This window comes from Ostrinia nubilalis, chromosome 28, assembly GCF_963855985.1.
Source record: "Ostrinia nubilalis chromosome 28, ilOstNubi1.1, whole genome shotgun sequence".
Classification (NCBI taxonomy): Eukaryota; Metazoa; Arthropoda; class Insecta; order Lepidoptera; family Crambidae; genus Ostrinia; species Ostrinia nubilalis.
This window is the reverse complement of record NC_087115.1, coordinates 3,776,444-3,794,047: the sequence shown is the minus strand read 5'-3', so window position 1 is coordinate 3,794,047 and position 17,604 is coordinate 3,776,444. Positions and strand designations below refer to the sequence as shown.

Below are 17,604 nucleotides of genomic sequence, written 5' to 3'. Positions count from 1 at the left end.
AGTTGCTCCTGCTGGTTTGGAAGTATATCCTAGGAAGTTAGCAGATCGTCTAAAAAGATGTTTTTCACTTCAGTCAGGTTAACTCAATACTCAATTATTTGCTTTACCACATTAGCGCACATTATAATAGAAAGACACGGGTCTTAGTGTCTTTCTATCTTAGTTGAAATGGAACGCGAAAGTTTTAAATATTAGCGCACATTAGGTACACAATAAGGATCCATTTTAGACCCAATAACTTTAAAAAGAGTCAGAACAATCTTCAGAACCCCTACTATAAAACGACTTTGAGTGGGTAGTTTTGAAAAATATTAGTGTCAGATTTAGAACAGATTATCATGTTTACGAACGTTATGCGCACGCGCCGCTCCAGTGGTCGATAATATGTATCGTTTACGTAAAAGGTCGATGACTTGTTGGTGTTCACGGCTGCCTCTGGCCTCACGTGGTGAAGGTTCGAATCACGGTCGGGCCTATTTACAGTGGTGACCCCATTTTGAATTATACTGAAAATATATTTATTTGTGGATGTTTTAGTTTTCAAATAAACAGTGAATTTCAACTCACTGCTTCTTGTAAACGTTTGAAAACTAGATGAAAGACCAGTACATCAAGCTAACCTTAACTTATTATTATTGTGGAGATTTTAGTTTAAAGGTGCAAGTTCGTACGTAGCCGACTCCACACAGCAGCAGTGGAATAGCTGTGCCCGCGACTTCGTACGCGTGAAAATATTTTTTTTAACTACTCCGCCCTATTGGCTGTTTAGTGATATTATAGGCTAAAGCCTTCCTCGATAAATGGACTATCTAGCACAAATGATTTTCAAAGTGGACCAGTAGTTCCTGAGATTTTGCATCAAAACTCTGTTGGCTAACGGGACTATTCCCACCTCTCGTTCCCACTGTTGCAACTCCTGTGTAGCCAGGATCTACAGCTTGACCGCCAACCCAACCAGTGAAGGCCAAGTTTGTCCCGGGGTAAGTTAAACTGTCATTAGACCCGCTCCATTGGCTACACTTGAATAAATAGTTTATAATCGGCTGTTAATAACGTCTCAGATTGCATGTAACATGCATGAACTCTGACGTCAATAGCTCCTACAATTACATTATAGTATTAACTACTTGTACAGACTACAGCAAATCAAGATTACCACTATATGCCTTATATCGTTATAACAAGTACTGTTTTGCAATTAAAACGTGTGATGTACATGTGACAATCACACACAGTCGTTATGATCGAGTGATATCGCTTCATTTATAACCACACTATCGTAAAAATAAAGGTATATTCGTATTATTAGGCGTGAACGGGCCGTGCCCCTGTGTGTCATTATACCTATGAGACATTTGATATGATAGCCTTCAATCATTTTTACTGTAAGTGACTATCACTCCGCTTTGCAATGGAGGGAAGTCGAGCCTTAACTTCGAACTCCTCCTATGTTCTTCTGATTAATTTCGTTGCGGGTCCAATGACGTTTAACTTTCCCCCGGGACAAACTTGACCTTCACTGGTTGGGTTATTGGCGGTCAAGCTGTAGATCCTGGCTACACAGGAGTTGCAGCGGTGGGGACGAGAGGTGGGAGTAGTCCCGTTATCACTCATGTAGTAGATAGCTCATCATCTTGCTACAAAATTACAAAACAACTCTTTCATTTTGAACCTTAAATCTAGAACTTTTAACCTTAAATTCAAAAGTTTAAAGTCCAAAGTGCATTGCATTGACGTGCTGTAAGAGCTTGTAGTTCTCAAAGAATGTTCTTGAATATTGCTTGTCAGGTTCATTTTGACGACTGCTTCGGCAACAAATTGACAATGACTTTTACTCCAACGCGACATAGCCCGCGGAATCGCAAAACGTAAGTGGCAGTAGGCGGGGCACATATCGAAGAACTGGCCATTGGGTCAGAAAAGTTCTCGAGTGGCCACGTATTGTAAAACGCAGTGTATGCAGCCTTTCTCTAGATGGACCGACGATCTGGTGAAGGTCGCTGGAAGCACCTGTATGTGGGCATTGCAGGACCAGTCGTCTAAATCCATGGGGGTCTTTGTCCAGCAGTGGACTACATTAGGTTCAAACAAAACTATCTCCAATGCGTATTGATACACCTGCTACGTATTTATCAACTGCTAGATATCTTCGCTTACGTAAATACTAATTTTCATCAGAACAATGGTGAAATTGTGGACTATAATATCCTATTGTTCCATCTATTGTACTTTATGACGTGTTGATAAAGTTTAAAATTGATTGTTCTGGCTCTGATTGTTCTGTGAAAAGTGATATTGACACGTTAAAGATTGAAAAATGGAAGAAATAAATAAAATAATCATTGTTTATTGACTTTGCGTTGAAAAATGAACCAATTGTACTGTAGTATAGTCAAGAGCACATGAGACAACATTTTTGTTACAAAAATAGCTCTTATTTCAACTACATAAGAACTATAGGTTTACCTTGACGTGCAGTCGTCTGTACGTTTTATTCATTCACTGACGTCATCATCATGACGCCGACTGTTGCTAAGCCCTACACACTTAACACTATTGATTGACCTTTATGTCTTGAGGAATAAGATCCACATACTGCCTTGTCTTGGGACCTACCCTCAGTTTTAGACAATAATAAAATAATAAAAGTTGGTTAACCCTTACGGGACTATTCCCACCTCTCGTTCCCACCGCTACAACTCCTGTGCAGCTGTGTAGCCAGTATCTACAGCTTACCGCCAATAACCCAACCAGTGAAGGTCAAGTTTTTCCCTTACACATATTATGTAGTAAACGACAGAAACCTAATAAACTTTTGTAGCTGGCTGTACTACCCTCGGTTTTAGACAATGAAATAATAAAAGTTCGATAACCCTTACTGTGCCTTACACATGTAGTAAACAACTTACTTCATTTATATTTAACTAGTCTGGTTTTATTGGAGGAAATGGTTAAAGTGGTTTAATATTTATCAATAAGCAGTTCAAATTTTTTTCCGTCTGTCACCAGCTTTGCACTGGAGGGAAGTCGAACCGTAACTTTGAACTCCTATACTCTTCTGTTTAATTTCGTTGCGGGTCCAATGACAGTTCAACTTTCCCCCAGGTCAAACTTGACCTTTAATGGTTGGGTTATTGGCGATCAAGCTGTTGATCCTGGCTACACAGGAGTTGCAGTGGTGGGAACGAAAAGTGGGAATAGTCCCGAGCAGTATTTTGTAATAATTTGTACGAAATAGCTGTCACGTTGTTTGGCGCATGTCATAGCAAACACGATGTTCTTGTCTAACTATAGCTACTGCGATCATAGTCGTGCGAGTATTCTAATGAGTCTGGGATAGAAAAATATTTATTCAAATCTAAACTTTACACTTGATTTGAAAAGGAAATAAAAAAATCCTTGGGAATTTTTCGTAATAGTTGTTAAAAATGTCATTAACATTTCGTTAAGAATCGAAATATCAAAGGTACTTAATCCATACAAATTACTGTCATCAGTAAAATCAGTATATTGCAATGGGGAGTATGGTCGATTGGTCGTATCGTTTTTCTTCAATTTTTCAGAATTTGGATTCTGTAAGAAAAATGCACTTAGCAGAAGAAATAAAATAAATAAATACTTATCCTTGGACATTTTACTCTGCAGCTCTAGTCCCAAACTAAGTAAAGCTTGTACTATGGGTACTAGACAACGGATATAAACATACTTAAATGTTTTTTTCCATATCATAGATCAATCTTTTGTTTGATCCATACAAAGTGAATCTCACAGAGATTTAGCATATCAATTAGGTTTTTATCCTTGTCTGGAGGCTAAATCTCTATGCGGGTCTATCAGACCTTCCTAATGGCGCTGTATTCGCTTATTTATCATGCTGCCTTGACAGCGACCATGTACGCTATGGCCTTTACGTTTTAAAACAAATCTAAGGTCGCTAGCGTTCCGTAATCCGTATGTTAGGTCATTGCTGATATTTTAGAAACTTCCGCCCACTAGCTTTGCGCATACGCTATTTTTACTTGTTTTTATGTTGTTTTCTTCGATAGACTTGACAGAGCTGCGAGTTAGAAGTCCTCACTTTTTTTAACTTTCTGTAGATAAATGTATTTATTTTACAACCCATAAAGTATACAAGTGAAACCTTTGTTTTGTCTCCTGTCATCCGTTTTGCACTGGAGGGAAGTCGGACCTTAACTTCGAACTCCTCCTGTGTTCTGATGAATTTCGTTGCGGGTCCAATGACAGTTTAACTTTCCCCCGAGACAAACGACCTTCACTGCTTGGGTTTTTATTGGCGGTCAAGATGGCTGGCTACACAGGAGTTGCAGCGGTGGGAATAGTCCCGTAAAAAAGGCTAAACACTGAGGCGTTTTTATGTATTTGAACTAACTGCTATTTAACAACAAAAATGTTAAAGCTGAATTAATTGTGCTATTAGCCTATACATACAATCTTCAATTGAATCTCTATTTGCAAAATATTTTACCTAGTATGCTTTGGCTGGGCTTTTTTTTATAGAAACAAAGTCTTAAAACCGGAAAAGTTTGTAAAATAAAACATGTGTAAACCTCTTTTGTTACATTCTCGAAAAATAACACTTTGGCGTCACTTATTTGCGTCACGCATAGATTATAAACAAAGCTGGTAAATATTTTGAAACTGTTATCACACAAGTCATGTACCCTTAATGTAACGGTTATTACACTTGATCTTGAAGAAAAGCGATAACTTTCTACAATAATAATGTTGTATTATTACATTATAATGATATAATCTTTATAGCGAGTTAAAAAAAAAACATTTATTTCAAAAACTGCAAAGTAAGGGCTTGTTCCTACGGCTATCCAGTTTTGCAGGATCCAGAAATGCAAACTGGACTGTCATGTGAACAACATAGATGTGGGTTCAAATTAAACGGTACGGTTTTTTGCAGGACATTGCAAACGAAAAGTTCATGTGAGGACTAATATGAAATCAAGACTGTACTACTATATTAAACGGAATCCTACAAAAAACGGGATATATCCGTGGAACAAGCCTTAATTCCTCATCTATTAAAAGTAAACAAATGTTAAATCTCCTTAACTGTAAATCGAAGGTTGCCTGCTAATTTGCATTAAATACGTCAATACAACTCTGTAAGTTCTGTAACATATTTACAACTAGCTTTCCGCCAGCGGCTTCGCCCGCGTGGAATTTTGTCTGTCACAGAAAAATTTTATCACGCGCGTCCCTGTTTCATAAACCGGGATAAAAACTATCCTATGTTCTTTCCCGGGTCTCAAACTATGTCCATGCGAAATTTCATCAAAATCGGTTCAGTGGTTTAGGCGTGAAAGAGAGACAGACAGAGTCACTTTCGCATTTATAATATTATAGTATAGATGATAATTACAAGGTTGCCTCGGAATTACGCTTAATTTTTGATAAGTCCTCATATTTTGCTATCTTGAATCGCGCACGTGGATAGCAATGTGTTTGTTTAAAGTTCGTTTTTGGTTATTTAAGTGATTGTCAGTATAATACGAATTATCGGACGTGTAACTTGTGAAAATATCTGATAAATTTTATTTATCTTTATCTCGTGTTGATGAAAATGGGTAAATTGTACGTAAACAATATTATGCCAGATATCGTGCAAAATGAGTGCTTGGAATATCGAAGGTAAAATAAATGTTATTATTATGATGAATAAAGTTACACTATCTTTGAGTGACGTAAGATGGATTTAGATTATGTAAGACGAAGAAAAATTCTCATCATGATGTATTTGTGTAAATTGTCAGCATAATATTATTATCTTATTCGCATCCTGGAAAACTTCACGCACGGGCTATTTTTATAGATGTTAGATAAATCTTTTTCTGATGTAAGGTTTTATATTTTTTAATAATTATAATTACACTCGATGATCCTCAATACTGGTAGATGACTAACAATTCTACAAGGTTGTGTTTATTCTAGTTTGTGAACGTACAATATCATAATTTTACAGGTTACTGAAATAAATTTTGTATTTTGTTGATATCCCTGTGAAGAAACCCGTCTCGCTTGCTGCGAGGAACCTTCGACGGTTCACATAAATATAGTATTAAGGGTGTAACACCCGGTGTATACTAGCGGGTTGAGGGAAAAGACCGGTGGCTATATTTTAAAGTTTCTCCAAAGCTTTACTGTCCTGTGTTTCGCGATCGTGAGCACAGTGTACTGGCCTATAGCTGTGTTCAACCACACCTGTACGTATCTGACTTGTCACCGAGAGGCGCTAGGTGGCTGGGCAATTGTCTTTCAACAAGACATTGGTCTCCGGTAACCTGTTTTGAGCGATCCTAATCCTTGATCCTGTGAAAGACTTTCACCATATCCCCATCAACATTTGATTACTTATAATCTCGATAACTGGTTAATAATATCTACTCCAAACCACTCCTCAGTCCTCCTATTGGAATAACACATCACCCTTTTCAATAAATCCAAAGAATCTCCCCCGAAATCTCCCATTATCCAACTCGTATACCTAGACGATATCCTTATCCTCGCAAACTGTCGTCCCAAACAAAAACGAACCCAGCGCTCGGCGGCTCCCGCTGCGTTGCGCTGACAAGCGTCTCTTGTGGTCAGGTACTAGGGCCTCCGCGCCCGGTCGCTCAAACCGTCGGGACGACGAGCCGTGGGGGGATCGGCGCGGGCACACACAACGACATTCGGCCGCTGCCTGCTCCTCTACGCTTAGGTATGACGCTTTTTATTCTTTCATTTAGTTCGCTGTTTTTAGAATGGTGAGCTTATGCATGTTTCAGAAACATGTTGAATTATTAATTTATTGTGTTTGCTATTGTTTGGCTGGGTTGCACCATCTTACTTTATTTTGAACAAACTCAAAGGTCTGTCAAATTGGTTATAGACACGGTTAAAATAAGGTGATGTAACTTAGCCTATTTATTATATCAACTGTTTTATGGGTCTGGAATAACTTGGAATTCTCATAAAATTACTTAATCACAGTCAATTTCCACAAAAACTCCATGTACAATAGACTCCAAAGGTGCGGAACATATAGCTTGTTGACCGAATGAAAGATGTCATGTACCTAATTGTTACTGAGAAGGTTTAATCTAAGCCTTAGATTCTAAGGTCTCAAATTAAGCAAAGACTTTTAGATGACTGGGGAATGCCCTAGAAAAACTACCACAATCATTTCAGCTATCATCTTCAAACAACAGACATCATTATCATTCATCTAGTCAAAACCAACCTCATCTTATAAAACCTCCCCATTAACCCCAAAACCATTCACAGGTGCCGATTCACCCTCCGCTCGTTCCGCACTCCCGATCATGTCTCGAGCGGGCGCGGGGCACCCGGATGCTGACGAAGGCGCGTCCTGCTCGCAGGCCGCGGGCGAGCGACTATACCCGGCGCTGGCGGAGTACCTGCTGCTGGAGCACAAGTTCCAGCCGCGGCTGTGCCTGCCCGGCGAGTCTGAGGTGAGACACGGGAGGGGGATCGTTAGACAAAAGGGGGACTGTTAGACAAAGGGGAGTATAAGACAAAGTAGTAACATGAGGCTAAGAAGGACCAAGAGACGGGGTCAATTAACCTAATGGGGACCGTTAGACAAAAGGGGGACTGTTAGACAAAGGGGACTAACGCCCGTATTCACAAACATTACTATGAGGTCTCACAGTGCGTGTGGGCTTACAGGGTGACACACGAACCAATGACAGAGCTCTATTCAACGCTTTGCGTACGATTTTCTGCTTCACTTAAGCAAGCATCGTTTGTGAATACGGGCGTAAAAGACAAATTACTATTAGTACCACCAGACAAAAAGGGGATCATGAGACAAAATGGTGCCACGATACAAAGGAGGGACAGGAGAAGTAAGATTCTAAAAAGTACGGTCTTTTTTGTCATTCAGCCGCTGCCTGCGACTATTATGAAGCCATCAAGTAGATAGACTCGAGAAAACGTTTAATCCTTTGGTCTGTTCTTCAGTTTACTGTCCATTACTTTGGTCCTCTTAGCCGGATGACTTTTCCGAATTGTGTCCCTACATGAAATCTATACATGATGTCGCTGGATTAACGTGAGGCCCAACACATGTGTAGTCCTTTACAATAAATACAAAAACTTAAATCCTATGACCTAAATGACACACATGTCCTTTACAACAAACATAGACTTGTCTCAGACCACCAGCAGAACGTAAATTTTATGGCCATCTGAAATAGAAAAACATCTTGATACTATAACTCAAAGCAAGGGGTTGACGTCAATGCATTGTGAACGTTAATAGGTCACATGTGACGGAAGAGTATTGTTTATTTGTTATTGTTTAAACTTTTACGTGCGTACGTAAAATATTAACGAATTGAAGAGAGTTTTGTCTGTTGTCAATAATACTTAGGCTGAGTGAGTTGCACCACCTTATTTTAACCGTCACCTATACAGGGTGTTAGGTAAATGGGTATATGAGCCGACACTAGCCCATGTTAACATGGTCATAAATGGTATGGTGAAGTCAGAAAATTGATATCTTCATTTTAATTATTTTAATTTTCATACAAATCGGATTTTATAAAATTGATTTTGTATGAAAATTAAAAAAAAAAATGTTGATATCAAATTTCTGACTTCACCATACCATTTATATGCCCATGTTAACATGGGCTAGTGTCGGCTCATATACCCATTTACCTAACACCCTGTAGTCGTTAAGTATTAACAGACGAGTAAAACTTTCTGTCCCGAATTCGATAATGTTATTTATAATGGAATAAATGACTGACTATGACTGACTGGGTTAAACGCTAGACCTTCAGTAGAATTTTTAATATTTTTAGTATACCTCTTAATTTACCAACAATAGTACCTATTAATTGCGTCGTTATGCATATTATTATTATTAATGTTAACCTTCCATTTTACCTTGCAAAATCGCGTTTATACTTCGAAGGTTGCACTTTATTGTATTCGAACGCGCACTTTTTCAATTGAATTAATATTTGCACTAGAATCTAAAGAAGTTCATTTGCTAAGTTGAACATCCTTGTATTGTGTGTTTTACATTAATAATAAATTTTAATGTAAATACTACCTTGTGTACATGCAAAGTCGTAGTTTAATACTCAATATTTTTATTATACAGGGTGGAATTTAGTAATGCCACCTGGAGGGAAAGTACTCTTAATGCCTTAGATAGAATTTTACTCAAAGAAAAAAATCCTTTATTTTTTTAAAAGACAGAGAACTGCATTCAAAAGTACCTAGCGCGAGCTGAGCGAACCGATGGCTGGGCCACTCAGTAATAGTCGCGCTGAGTGATGGATCACCCGCAGCGAAATTAATCCTGAATAGTACAAAGTTAAGGATTGACTTCCTTCCATTGTAAACTAATCGAATAGGACTATTATTCAGTGGTTTATTTACTATTATTCTAATAGCAATGTGTTGTTACAGAATGGAGAGGTGACGACAGGCGCTCGCGACGGCGCTGCGCACGTGTTACGATGCCTGAAGGTGTGGTTCGATCTGCCGGCCAGCGTGTTAGTGCACGCCATCAACTTGTTCGACAGGTGAGCGAAGCGATGGCTGGGCCATTTGGTAATAGTAAAGGTCACGCTGGGCGAAGTGATAGCTGAGCTATTTGGTAAAACGCACGCGAGCTAAGTGATGGCTGGATCACTCTGCAATAGTCACGCTGAAAGAAGCGAAGGCTGGGTCACTCGGCAATAGTAGCTCTGTGTGGAATGATGACTGACTGGGTTATATTTAGAAATAGTCACGCGAGCTAAGGCAAGTGATGACTGGATCACTCGCGAATAGTCGAGTCAACCTGAGGGAAGCGTTGGTTGGATAACTCTGTAATAGTCACACGAGTTGAATGAAGTGATGGCTGGATCACTCTGAAATAGTCACGATAACAACAAATACCAAAATAACCAGAAAATAATTACATTTGACAGAAAGTAAACTCTTATAAGAACTAAAGTAAAAACCACACCGTCTCCTCACTACTTTACTTTACTTACATTTACACTTACTTAGTACACAACACCATAAATTCCAACTGCAAAACTACCTTTGTCTCTAGGTTCCTCACGAAGATGAAGGTGCGTCCGTGCCACGTGCCGTGCATCACTGTGTCATGTATGAACATCGCCATCGACGAGTTCGCTGAGCAAACGCGACAGCCGAGGACCGTTTCTGTTGAGGAATTAGGTGAGTCATCATCATCATCATCATCCCCTTCATAAAATTCATTTATTTTTGCAAATAGGCTTTTAAAAGCACTTTTACATGTCCCAATATTAACCCTACCACTGCTTCGGGACAATAAATGGGCCAGTGCTGAGAAGAAGCAGCGCAAGAAACTCAGTCACTATTGTCAGCCTCCTTTTCAAGGGTTTACAGTCTTTAAAATATACAAATTATAGTCGTAAGTATTGATGCGAGCTAGGTAGTTAAACATTCCAAACATTTTTATCTAAATATATAAAAGGAGAAACTGACTGACTGACTGACAGATCAACGCACAGCCTAAACGGCTAAACGTAGGCACTTGAAATTTGGAAGGGACGTAGCTTAGGTACCGTAGAGGTGCACTAAGAAAGGAATTCCCGAAATTCCCACGGGAACGGGAATTAGCGGGAAAAACAGGATTCACGCGTACGAAGTCGCGGGCGGCCGCTAGTCTTTTATATAATCATCAACTTTATAGTAGCCCTTTTTCATTAAGGTGCTTTTGATATGTGCTTTAAATTTATGAATGGGCAATTCTACAACAGTTTGTGGTAATCTATTGAAAAGTTTAATACATTTCCCCATAAATGAATTACCAATCTTGTGCAGTCTGAAATTTGGAACGGCAAGTTTATATTTGTTTCTTGTATTGAACTTGTGTAAATCACTCTTTCTAGTAAATTGCTTCGGACTTCGTAGCAAGAGATTTCGGAACTGGCTTCAATACAGAAATAAAAAATCCCATTTCAAAGCAAATAGCTCATCACCTAATAGAGGACTAGACCTGATGGCCATTGGGGCAGAAAAGTTCTCCAGTGGCGATCACGAGCTGAAAGACGTAGTGTAGGCAGGCCTCCCACAAGGTGGACCGACGATCTGGTAAAGGTCGCGGGAAGTGCCTGGATACGGGCAGAGCAAGGCTAGGACCGATTCGTTGTGACCTTTGTCCAGCAGTGGACGTCGTTTGGCTGAATTGAAACGAATGATCAGTATTTTTTCACCTAATACAGGACTGCAGCACAAAATAAAATTAAGTCTAATCATGTTTGTGCTCAATCGGCCTACTTGTAACATTTTAAGTGGAATATACTGGGTTATTTTAGGATTTTTGCCACTTAACGGTTTAGAATCGTCTCACTAAATCAGTCTTTCTCAAAGTGGGCGATAACGCCCCCTTGTGGGCGCTGCAGGCTTAAAGGGGGGCGGTAAGAGACCCAGAAAAAAAATTGGGACGTTGTGTAGAGGCTTGGGAGGCGTCATCTACTAGGAGGACTCTTAGACATCGACTAAGCTCGACCCTTGACTACAAAAATGGGGGGCGCTAAAAAAGAATTTATTCTCAAAGTGGGCAGTAGACTAAATAAGTTTGGGAACCGCTGCACTAATATCACATGTGCGAGGGCTTTTGGCACAGTTTCTTTTTTTTGTCATGTACTTACCTACTGTTATTAATTAAATTAATTACGTTTTCATTATTTTTTTGTCGCCAGTATCAATCTCCCAGTCGGCGTGCACCGCGGGTGACGTCACTCGCATGTCGCGCGTCATCGTGGACAAGCTGGCGCTGGCTAAAGGCACGCGCTGCGTCAGCGTGCTGGAGTGGGCGAAGCTGGTCCGCGCTCTGGTCGCCGACGCGGCCCGACAAGTGGGGGCCGAGTCGCCGGTGGGACAGGTTAAGCTCTGCCGTATATCTAAAGCCCGGTCCGTAAGCACGTAGAATTTTGTCCAATGACCCCAAGCTACCCATCCTTATCGCTCGCGCGTAATTATATTGTTGTCGCGACTGTGCGACGGGCGCCCGCAGTGAGTGTGCGAGCGCGACGGCAACATAATTACGCGCGAGCGATAAGGATGGGTAGCTTGGGGTCATTGGACAAAATTTTACGTGCTCACAGACCAGACTATATCTCCCCCCTGTATTTTCTATCTCGTCTTCCCCCGCTTCTATCTCCTTTTCCTCTCTCACTCTCCTATTCCTCTCTCACTCTCTCCTATTCCTCTCTCACTCTCTCCTATTCCTCTCTCACTCCTATTCCTATCTCACTCCTATTCCTCTCTCTCTCTCCCATTCCTCTCACTCTCTCCCATTCCTCTCTCACTCCTATTCCTCTCTCACTTTCTCCCATTCCTCTCTCACTCTCCTATTCCTCTCTCACTCTCCTATTCCTATCTCACTCTCCTATTCCTCTCTCACTCTCCTATTCCTATCTCACTCTCCTATTCCTCTCTCACTCTCCCCCTTTCCTCTCTCACTCTCCCCTTTCCTCTCTCACTCTCCCCCTTTCCTCTCTCACTCTCCCCTTTCCTCTCTCACTCTCCTATTCCTCTCTCACTCTCTCCTATTCCTATCTCACGCTCCTATTTCTATCTCTCTCTCCTATTCCTCTCTCACTCTCTCCCATTCCTCTCTCTCTCTCTCCCTTTCCTCTCTCACTCTCCTATTCCTCTCTCACTCTCTCCCATTCCTCTCTCACTATCTCCTATTCGTCTCTCTCTCCTATTCTTCTCTCACTCTCTCCTATTCCTATCTCACTCTCTCCTATTCCTCTCTCACTCTCCTATTCCTCTCTCACTCTCTCCCATTCCTCTCTCACTCTCCTATTCCTCTCTCACTCTCTCCCATTTCTCTCTCTCTCTCCCATTCCTCTCTCACTCTCTCCCATTCCTCTCTCACTCTCCTATTCCTCTCTCACTATCTCCCATTCCTCTCTCACTCTCTCCTATTCCTCTCTCACTCTCTCCCATTCCTCTCTCACTCTCTCCCATTCCTCTCTCACTCTCCCATTCCTCTCTCACTCTCCCATTCCTCTCTCACTCTCCTATTCCTCTCTCACTCTCTCCTATACCTCTCTCACTCTCTCCCATTCCTCTCTCACTCTCTCCCATTCCTTTCTCGCTCTCTCCCATTCCTCTCTCACTCTTCCCTGTTCCTCTCTCTTTCTCACCTCTCTAGCACACATTGTCTCTGTCCAAGACCGCTACCTCGAATTTTGCGAGCGGTGGCGGCGCGGAAGAGGCAGATTGAAATGAAAAGAAAATGAATTAATTATTTGCGGGTCACATAGCTCGTAGAGACGATGGCCGTTGGGGCAGGAAAGTTCTCGAGTGGCGACCACGGGCTGGAAGACGTAGCGTGGGCAGGCCTACTAGGTGGACCGACGATCTGGTAAAGGTCGCGGGAAGAGCCCGGATGCGGGCAGCGCAGGACCGTTCATTGTGGAAAACCTTGGGGGAGGCCTTTGTTCTGCAGTGGACGTCATTTGGCTGAAACGATTTGCGGGTCTATTTGAAAATAGTTTTATGGTACTTTATGTCCACAACTTATTTATTAATAATTATTATTGTTGTTGCAGGAGAGCGAATTAGTCAACCTGGTGGAGATTGCTGTGTGCGACGCGGCGTGCGCGAACGTTCGCGCGTCCGAGCTCGCTCTAGTGCTCGTCTTCCACAAGATTGGTGAGCGCACACCTTTATGTCTTACTTGACTTATGCCCGTTTTCACCATTAATCCCTAATTTTTAAGTGACCCCTTGGGTAACAACCCAACCCTTGGGAGTTTTGTTTTCAAAGGGGTCACTTAAAAATTACGGATTGATAGTGAAAACGAGCATTAAGGTCCTATGTCCCCAAGATGGGGCAGAGGGCGTCCACAGTCCTCCATCGCGTTCGGTCTTGAGCTTCGCGTGTGATTTCGCTCCAAGTTTTATCAACTTCGCCTCGTTATACAACCCTAACCCTTTATACAAAGAGCGGGTATGCTCTACGTCCGATCCAAAATCATCAAAATACGGATCTAGAAAACTACTAGAGAAATCGGATAGCAGATATCGCATTTATTGCATAAGCTACTATAAAAATAGTTCTACGTCTACTTTCGACCATATTTATTTATTTATTTATTTATTATTCAATCATCTTACAAGCTAACAGAATATATTCCAAAGCGCTTATAAGACTAATTACTATACTGCAAATTTTTCGAACGTAGGCGTAGTGCGAAACAACTCTGTTATAATAGTAATTGATATTTTTATTCCGATCTGTAAATGGACGAACGTTAAAAAACATTTTTATATTTTATTTCACTAAATCAATCATAACGTATTCTCACACACCATTATGTTAATTTTTCCTCGCGTCCCTTGACAGCTTGAAAATAAAGCGCAGTATTTGTCGTTTCGTTAGGAATCTGTTAAGTAGTAAGTTATTAGTAACTAGCTGACCCGGCGAACTTTGTTCCGCCTTAATGGCAATATATAAGCAGACTTTTTTTTTATTTCGAACGGGATAAAAAGTATCCTATGTCCTTCTCCTGGCTCTAAACTACCTCCCTGACAATTTTCAGCTAAATCGGTTCAGCCGTTCTTGAGTTATAAGTGGTGTAACTAACACGACTTTCTTTTATATATATAGATATAGATTTGTGGTAATATACTAACCTGTTTTCTCTCGCAACAGAACAACAGCTGGTGGAGTGGTCTCGCAGCGGCGCGGTGCCGGAAGACGCGTACTACATCTACGACTACGCGGCCCAGCTACAGGCGCACTGCCACGTGAGTACACGCCACTGATCATCATCATCATCATCATTTCAGCCACAGGACGTCCACTGCTGAACATAGCTCTCCCCAATGATTTCTTGACCTTAGTAGCGGCCTGCATCCAACGCCTTCCTGCTACCTTTATGAGGTCGAATGTCGAACTTGTGGGTGGACTAACGGTCAATGGGGCATCAAGGTTCTAGGTTAGCATAGGACGTCTACCCATAAGGCGAGCTCATCATCATCATCATTTCAGCCACAGGACGTCCACTGCTGAACATAGGCCTCCCCCAATGACTTCCACATCGCCCGGTTGGTAGCGGCCTGCATCCAGGGCCTTTTCTGCTACCTTTATCAGGTCGTCAGTCCACCTTGTGGGTGGACGTCCCACGATGCGTTTTCCGGTACGATATTACCCTTAGGATGACTGAAAGAGATTACATTTTATTTTATGAATATACAGCTTACACTCAACATCAAATAAATCACACAGTCGCGGGAGACAATAACTTTAAAGATTTTCTTCTGACACAATTGTGGTGCCCCACTATGGATCGAAATTGAGATTTATGGACATAGCGATTTTTTTCACAATTTCTAATTCCCATCAATATTGGTGTTATTTGAAAGCCCAATAAATAAACCACCAAAACCACTGGGACCAATTAGACCAATATTTGTGGTTATAAAACCAAACAATGAACTCACGTGTCCTCTTTAATCCATGGATAGCGATTAATCCCAATTTAACAGTTTTATAACCATAAAAGTTGGCTCAAGCGTAACTACCTGTTGCTTTAAGAAGAGACACTGGATCATTTTAAAGACACATTTTTGGGGTAATAATCAGTGTCATACAAAGAATATGCATCGAGTTGATACGGTTACAATTCCTTTCCGGGTTGATAACTGTATGACGTTCTTAACCCTGATAATGTATACTGCGAATGTCTGGTGTTTTGCTGTTGTTATACCTTCTTCTTCTTGTGTCGACAACAAACCTACACAGCGTCAGCCCAAAAGTCCGCCACAAGAACGGCGTCGTCAGTAGCCTTCATTAAATCTTCCTGCGTGCAGTTGTTTGGGCACGCAGGGCACGACATGTGCTTCGTCGACTGGGGAACAAAACCACACTTGCACTCCAAGTTTGAGCCATCTAAGAATCCCCACCTGAACAGATTGTCCTTACTACGGCCGACCTGCGTCCGAAGTCTATTTAAAGATTTCCAGGTAGGCCAGGGGAGCTCATGTCCAGGCGGAGGACTCTCAGACATAGGCACAAAATACCTGTCGGTTTAAGAAGAGACACTAGATCATTTTAAAGACACATTTTTGGGGTAATAATCAGGGTCAACACAGAATATGCATCGAGTTGATACGGTTACAACTCCGGGTTGATAAGTGTACGGCGTTGTTAATGTATACTGCATAATATCTTGTGTTTTGCTGCTGTTATACCTTTATTAATAAGTAAATATTAATTGCAGATGTCAGACGCGTCCTTAGTGGCAGCGCGGGCGCGCGTACGAGGCGTGCTGGCCCGATACGAGGCGCGCGCCGCCGCGCCGCACCGCCAGCGCCTCGTATGGCGACTCTCGGAACGCACGCTCAAGGTAACGCATCAACAACACTCGTGATATACTACGTCAGATGTCTCTATAGATATCCCGTATACAGGGTGTCCCGTAATGTAACGTCAAGCCGGAACTGGGTGTTGAGGCAAGTTGTGCTGGTTATCAGAAAAATATAAAAAAAAATCTATGTGGCATATTTTAAAAATAATAGGCATTTAAAAAAAAAACAAAAAATTCTACTCCAGGTGACGGTCCTTTTCATCCAAGATGGAGCAGCTGGTTTTGTAATTTTGATAAAAAGAAGAACGGTCACGCCCCATACAAAAAAAACCCAGACCCGACAGAAACGAGACATACCTCAGTTTTTTGTCATGTCTTAATTAGTTAAATTATATATTTTTTATATTCGAAATCTATGTATAACACCAAAATATTACCCTTTGTTTTTGTTCAGGCGTTATACAAAAACTAATACAAAATGCCTATTTATCACCAAAATTGGTAAATGTATGCACCTAAATGTCTATTACAGCTGCTATGGAATGTATCTAGGTGACCTGGAGATACAGCCGGATTATACAGGGTGGAAACGAGAAGTTACAAAATCCAAAAATTCAATGTTACCAGCTTCCATAATCTGTAACCTAATTATTGGTACCATTTGAAAGAGCTCGTGAAGCACTTTCAGAATCAGTAACTAGTTTTTCGATATCTTGTATAATTTAGAAATAATCGAGTGAGATCACATATCGTTCCATATGTATAACCACCCTGTATAATCCGGCTGTATCTCCAGGTCACCTAGATACATTCCATAGCAGCTGTAATAGACATTTAGGTGCATACATTTACCAATTTTGGTGATAAATAGGCATTTTGTATTAGTTTTTGTATAACGCCTGAACAAAAACAAAGTGTAATATTTTGGTGTTATACATAGATTTCGAATATAAAAAATATATAATTTAACTAATTAAGACATGACAAAAAAACTGAGGTATGTCTCGTTTCTGTCGGGCCTGGGTCACAGATGACCGTTCTTCTTTAGAGAAGCATTATTCAGGGTTACATAACAAAAAAAAATTTGGAAAAAGTGAAGATTTGTGGCAACACGAGCAAAAGGACCGTCACCTGGAGTAGAATTTTTTGATTTTTTTTAAATGCCTATTATTTTTAAAATATGCCACATAGATTTTTTTTTTATATTTTTCTGATAACCAGCACAACTTGCCTCAACACCCAGT

At 40.9% G+C, this 17,604-nt stretch overlaps 1 protein-coding gene across 1 annotated transcript in view; it reads left to right on the top strand.

Moving 5' to 3' along the window:
- Positions 1-17,604, top strand: part of LOC135085332 (cyclin G) — a 37,677-nt gene that overhangs the window by 13,386 nt on the left and 6,687 nt on the right. The window contains exons 2-9 of the mRNA XM_063980108.1: positions 6,622-6,733; positions 7,300-7,487; positions 9,463-9,578; positions 10,097-10,224; positions 11,736-11,908; positions 13,599-13,701; positions 14,704-14,798; positions 16,274-16,399. Of these exons, the coding sequence (XP_063836178.1) occupies positions 7,338-7,487; positions 9,463-9,578; positions 10,097-10,224; positions 11,736-11,908; positions 13,599-13,701; positions 14,704-14,798; positions 16,274-16,399 (891 nt within the window). The 5' untranslated portion in view covers positions 6,622-6,733; positions 7,300-7,337. The remainder of the gene's footprint in view (positions 1-6,621; positions 6,734-7,299; positions 7,488-9,462; positions 9,579-10,096; positions 10,225-11,735; positions 11,909-13,598; positions 13,702-14,703; positions 14,799-16,273; positions 16,400-17,604) is intronic.